The sequence below is a fragment of the Primulina tabacum genome, chromosome 4, assembly GCF_025594145.1.
Source record: "Primulina tabacum isolate GXHZ01 chromosome 4, ASM2559414v2, whole genome shotgun sequence".
In the NCBI taxonomy this organism is placed as follows: domain Eukaryota; kingdom Viridiplantae; phylum Streptophyta; class Magnoliopsida; order Lamiales; family Gesneriaceae; genus Primulina; species Primulina tabacum.
The window spans coordinates 13,435,502-13,441,317 of record NC_134553.1 but is presented as its reverse complement, the minus strand read 5'-3'; the positions used below and the strand labels follow the sequence as shown (position 1 = coordinate 13,441,317).

Genomic DNA, 5,816 nt, shown 5'->3' with positions numbered 1-5,816 from the left:
CGATATATTTATGACATTTATTTTATCTGTATATTTATGTAACTTACATAAATATACAGATAAAATAAATGTCATTAATATATCGTAAAATATTATTAAAATATATATTGTTTTTACATTAAAAAAAATCAATAAAACACAAGTACAAGCCCAAACCACAAGTTTATTCACTGGATACCTACTGTAACAAAAAAGACTTAAAATTGGTATCTTGAAAATTATCTGGTGGTCCTGCAGAATCGAGTTACTCACCACTTACCAAGACGGTGCGAGAGAACCCATACTTGAATCAATTGAAGCCCTGTCCTCGTTATTCATCTCCTTAATTATCTTTAAATAACAAAAGTGGTGCTGGAAAACTAATACCAAATTTACTGTTCTATCTAAAATACCAAATTGACAAGAACATCCATGTTCTAATAGTAAAATGCAAGAGAGAATGATAGCAAATATACATCTAAAAAGAGCTTTTGATATTCAGTCAGAAGCGAGGGCTGCAGTCAGTACTCAAGCCCTTCCAAAGCTACCGTACCGAGTCCTGTCAGTACGAGACAGGTTACCTCATGCTAAATTCCCGTTTACATAAAGCTTGTTGCTGGGAATGAATCACAGTTTGAGATCGATGACACAAAGGCAGCTTACTCTGATGATAAAAGAAGTGAGAAGCAATATAAGCAAGCCAATAGCACACGAAACGAAACTGAAGAAAATTACCATTCTGAAGGAACTGTCAACTAGTGTTCAGTTAGACGCTATTTGAAAGGACATTAAGATGATCAAGCAAAGACTCCAAACTAAGCTAAAAAACAATTTCAATCATATGGTACAATAATGCGTAGCACAGCTCTAAACAAAGAACAAAAAAGTTCCAATCATATGGTACAATAATGTGTAGCATACGATCAATCTCGCCTGAATAAAATATCCAGATAATCATAGGAAATCAAGAAACTGAAGCACATCGAACAGAAAGTAAGTCCCCCAGCTCTTCCACACATAACATCTGCGTTGTGACATGAGATCTGAACAACTCTAAGACGGCACTGCAAAACATTAAACAATTGCATGAGCTAATAGCAAGAACTCTACACATCAGAACAGAAAGATGACGCCAAATAAACACAATAATATCAGAAGAATACAGACTACTAACTGCAAACAAAAAAAGATTGCACAACAAAAACCAGAAGCTATAAATATTGCTTTGTAACAAGGATATTGCATCATTATTTTGTCGCAGATACGAAATAATGCAAACCAGTGTACCAATGGCTACATGAGACCAAGAAATACAGGACTACTGGCATAAGCATCACAATAAAGACAATCAAACTTACTGTATGTAGATAAAAACAATCAAACTTACTGTATGTAGATGTATCAATCTGCTCAGGAAGCTCTTTAATATCAACTTCAAACCTTTCTTGAACCTGCAACAAAAAAAGACATCTTAGCACATGAGCTGGCCAAAAAGAAAAATCAATAAATCATAACATCAAACCTGATTGAGAACATCTGAATCAGATGCAGAAGAAACAAATGTGATGGCAAGACCTTTGGTTCCAAAGCGCCCAGCTCTGCCCACCTAAACCCCTCGAGGTAAAATCAAATGAAAATCTGGTTAGTTGTTGGTAAGCTCCAGGAGACTGACGAGAAGATGATATATGAATTACCCTGTGCAGATAAGTGTCCGCAGAATCTGGCATATCATAGTTAATAACAATGTTTACTCGTTCTATGTCGATTCCTCTACCAACAAGATCTGTTGCTACAAGAATTCTTTTATGCCCTTCTTTGAATCCCTTGTATCGAGTCAATCTGCAACCAATAATTTAAAGTGATGATATGTCTGAAATTTGCAAGAAATAATTCGCCTATCACATTTTGCTAAGGTGAAATCTACAAGTATACGTGAACAAAAAGTTCATGCCAGCATATAGAAGAGGCAATTGGTTTGAATACGGATCCCAGAGAAAATTGAGTCATTATTGCTTACATTTTGCTATTTATAATAGAAAATAAATTAAAATCGTACATGCAGCTTTATTAAAATAACAAATCGACACCTGATGCTTTGACAGTCAACATAAAAAATAATTTTCCGTAGATTTAAAGAAAAAGTATAACTTGCATTACTTTGGGCAAATAAATTCACCCCTTTTTCTCTTAAAAAATAATAAAAATAAATTCACCACTTTCAGAGCATTACTAGCCACAGATAGTGAAGGGAAATAAAAAGAAGACAGAGTTAGACAAAAATTCACGCAAACCTTTCTTCTTGAGACATGCCAGAGTGAATACAAATAGATGGGAAGTTACATTCCACTAGCAACTTGTTCAGCTCTGCAGCTCTATTCACACTTTTGACAAAGATGACAATTTGATTGAAGTCCAGAGCATCGAGCAAATCATTCAGCTTTCGATTTTTTTCCATTTCACTCAATTTGATGTAGTGCTGCCATAATTGGAGATCAGTTCAGTACATAAAATAATATAAACCTAAAAATATATTTTACAATTGTTAGAACTCAAACCTGTACAAGACCATGAAGAGTCAATTTGGCCTCATCATCCACATAAATTTCCATAGGCTGAAATGAAGAAATGTCACGGTAAAGCATATTAGCATCCATCTGGAATTAATCTGTATCCAGTGTGAAATGAATGGTAGGGCAAATAAAGCCCGGAATTAGGATTCTGGTCAATCTTAAATTCTGAATCATCTTCTGGTAGATAGTTTAGCAATTAGCACTCAGAAAAATCAGTGTCATCGCTGCAGCTCAAGCCTCAAAGTGACTAGAATGAAACCAATGCCCTTGAAACTAAAAAACATCATCAACCCCTCCTCGCTAGAATCTCACCATTTGAAAGAAAAACAAATTAAATCGATGGTCAAAACAGCGAATACTGTTCCACTTCCCGTCCACTCCATAGAATCATTTTCCCAAACGAACCATAACATTGAATCAGCGAATAGAAAAACACATGTCAATATACAGTGCTTCAAACACTGTATTTTCACCAAGTGTCTCCTGCAGAAAGATGAAATTAAGAGAGTAAATTTCTAAAGTGAGAGGACTGGCCACAGTACATTACATCTTGCATGAATTTCTTGCAAACCGGTCGAATCTCCTTGCTAAGTGTAGCCGAAAACATCATAACTTGCTTGTCATGAGGCGTCATCTTGAAAATTTCCTGCAAATCTCTCCTCATATCTGAGAAAACACACAAATAAGATGAAAACCAACTCCATACCATGTCCCTTTTTTTTTACTATAAAGGAAATTTGCTCTGTTATGATAAGAGACATTAAACATTACATACCAAGAGACTCGAGCATCTTGTCACATTCATCCAAAATGAAATGCCTCACATTTCTCAGAGAAAGGTCCTTCTCTCTAGCCAGACCAAGTATCCTCCCTGGGGTTCCAACAACAATGTGAGGACACTCATTCTTCAAAAGATCTTTGTGGATTTTGATGCTGACACCACCATAGAATACAGCAACTTTGGTATCTGGTAGATATGTGCTGAACCGCTCAAACTCATGACATATCTGCAAATATGAGAAACACAAGTGAGAAGTTATGACCATCATTGAATGGCAAGGTAGAAAAATTCATGCATGAAACAAGTGCCTAATTGACTGAATTTCTGTAAATAATAAGAGAATCTAGGATTCATATACAGAAACTAAGTAAATTTTCTTGATTGGAATACATGCCTGGTAAGCCAGTTCCCTTGTGTGACAGAGAACAAGAGCAACAACTTGACCTGCAATGGGTTCAATCTGCTGCAACGTTGAAAGGACAAACACAGCTGTTTTCCCCATACCAGATTTTGCTTGGCAGATAACATCCATTCCCAAAATAGCTTGAGGTATGCATTCGTGTTGAACTAATGAAGAACCAAATAAAGTTGATCCAAGGAAGCCTCAGTTGCAATTAAAAAAGGTTTTACCATTCAACGTCTCCAATGAAGGATGATAGTAGTGATTTACCTGAGTAACATAAAATCCCATGCTTCTGTAAGACAGTGTTTGATATGAGAAATATAAAAATGAACATGATACATAACGTTCATTAGGACAAACATCAATTACAAAATAAGGCAACAAAATGAAAAAAGTAGGTGTCAAACGGAAAAGAGTTTTGATTACTAAATGAAGCGAGCTAAGCCAATGAAAAATTAAGACTATAAAAAAATATATAAACGATAAAAAACTGAGAGCATAAACACTGATATGAACCACTAAAATCGGAAAAATAAAAGATTTTATTAACATCAGGCAGATTCATGGAAAAAGAGCCAGGATCACTAGCACTAGGACCAAGGAGTTTAAAGAAATTTCCAACCAGCCCATATGACAAATAAAATGAGCCATAACTGAAAACGAAGGAATATCTTGCCTTCTGACGGATGTTCGAATCCCGAGTCCACAATAGCCCGTAAAAGCTCTGGCTTCAAGAGGAAGTCTCTGAATCCTGAACTGTGAATTCCAACATAACCCCTACTCCAAGAAGATAAAAACATGCCAAGTTATTGCCTTGAAACTGTAGGAGGCAAACTAACTAGCTATTCATCCGATAATATCAAAGGAAAAAAAATTCCCGTCTAATTTTGATACTGAACAAATTGCCTAGTGATACTCAAGTATGCGTCAGATCCAATAAACTGAGATATAAATAAAACTTCGCGTAGACCACACTAAGAAACATCTAAGCGTGTTAAAGATTGATAATGCCAATAACATTGTGGGCTACTTCAGCAACTCACTTTTTAGCAGATTCTCCGTTTAGTTTAGCATTGACGGAGTCCGCGGCTCTTTCGTCTTCTTCTTCGTAATCGAGAAGTTCCTCTTCATACGCATCGTTCTCCTTCGTATCTCCCATTTTCTCTTTTCCTGCAGGAAACTATTGATCGAGACACAATTTCAAGATTTCAAATTTTATATACTTGAAATATCCAACACCCAGCAACTATATCTGTGCAAAAAACACATATATTGATTAATATGCATGAGCAAAGAAAGTTTCTTTTTTTTTATCGCATTTACCTGTCGAAATTGAAAGAAGTAGGGGTTTTAGCTCACTTAGGGTTAGGGTTTCGTTGTTTCAGCAGAGAAAAATGTTGAAAAGTATCTATACTGTTCCACGCGAGGGGCATATTTCAAGCACGTGTGCGTTTTGAAGTGATTAGAAGTTCTCTCGATTAGCTTAAAAATTGTAATTTTCTAGAGTTTAGATGTTTCCAAATTTTGTTTGATAAAATATTTATAAAAATAATTTATAGATTGTCAAAATAAACTGACAAATATATTTATAATTTTTTTTTTAAAGTTGGGATTTCAGACTCTATTTTTAAAAATTTTAGGATTTTTTTTAATAATTATTAAATTCAAATTACTATCGTATATATTTTATAATATCACAAACATACTCTCTCGTATGATGTATAGGATCGAGAAAAAGAGATCGACGACGATTTTTGGTAATTTTAAATGTGGTATTTTATTTTAAATTAGGATGGACCATTTTAAATGATCTATTAGGTTTTTAGCATTTTTAAATCCTAATTTATTTATTTAGTGATTTTAAGATTTTTTTAAAATTTTTAAAGTCTAGCAAGTGTGTACTTAATTTTAATTAAAGGATTGGTTAAGGTTAGTATGGACTAACTTTTTAATTAGCAATTTTAATTAGTTAATTAAGCAATAATTTTACCCTAATTAACACACACATGTTGCCACACCTACACACACCTACTCTCACCCCTTCATTTTTTTCATTGTTTCATTTCTTATTTCTTTGAGAGAA

The 5,816-nt window shown here is 34.4% G+C and overlaps 1 protein-coding gene across 5 annotated transcripts; it reads right to left on the bottom strand.

The window, feature by feature from the left end:
- Nucleotides 1-506: 506 nt before the first annotated feature.
- LOC142543111 (DEAD-box ATP-dependent RNA helicase 15) lies at nt 507-5,197 on the bottom strand. 5 transcript variants are annotated; one of them, XM_075650150.1, is made up of 12 exons: nt 5,057-5,197; nt 4,777-4,913; nt 4,410-4,510; nt 3,725-3,897; nt 3,325-3,556; nt 3,097-3,215; nt 2,535-2,591; nt 2,271-2,455; nt 1,674-1,818; nt 1,502-1,585; nt 1,367-1,430; nt 507-1,043 (listed from the first exon to the last, which is right to left on the bottom strand). In XM_075650150.1, exons 2-12 carry the CDS (start codon nt 4,890-4,892, stop codon nt 1,033-1,035), a joined length of 1,287 nt encoding a protein of 428 aa, XP_075506265.1. In that variant the 5' UTR covers nt 4,893-4,913; nt 5,057-5,197; the 3' UTR covers nt 507-1,032. The 5 variants fall into 5 exon arrangements, with proteins under 5 accessions (XP_075506265.1, XP_075506267.1, XP_075506266.1 ...); XM_075650152.1 differs by having other exon boundaries at nt 4,777-4,903; nt 5,057-5,140; XM_075650151.1 differs by having other exon boundaries at nt 5,093-5,140.
- Nucleotides 5,198-5,816: the final 619 nt, after the last annotated feature.

What these genes read in the sequence shown, in the direction of transcription:
- LOC142543111 (XM_075650150.1), bottom strand. Translation starts at nt 4,892, where the DNA reads ATGGGAGATACGAAGGAGAACGATGCGTATGAAGAGGAACTTCTCGAT. An exon ending in CAAGATGCTCGAGTCTCTTG is followed by an intron (nt 3,216 to 3,324) that starts GTATGTAATGTT and finishes GTGTTTTCTCAG; the next exon opens with ATATGAGGAGAGATTTGCAG. An exon ending in ATTCAGATGTTCTCAATCAG is followed by an intron (nt 1,431 to 1,501) that starts GTTTGATGTTAT and finishes TTTTTGTTGCAG; the next exon opens with GTTCAAGAAAGGTTTGAAGT.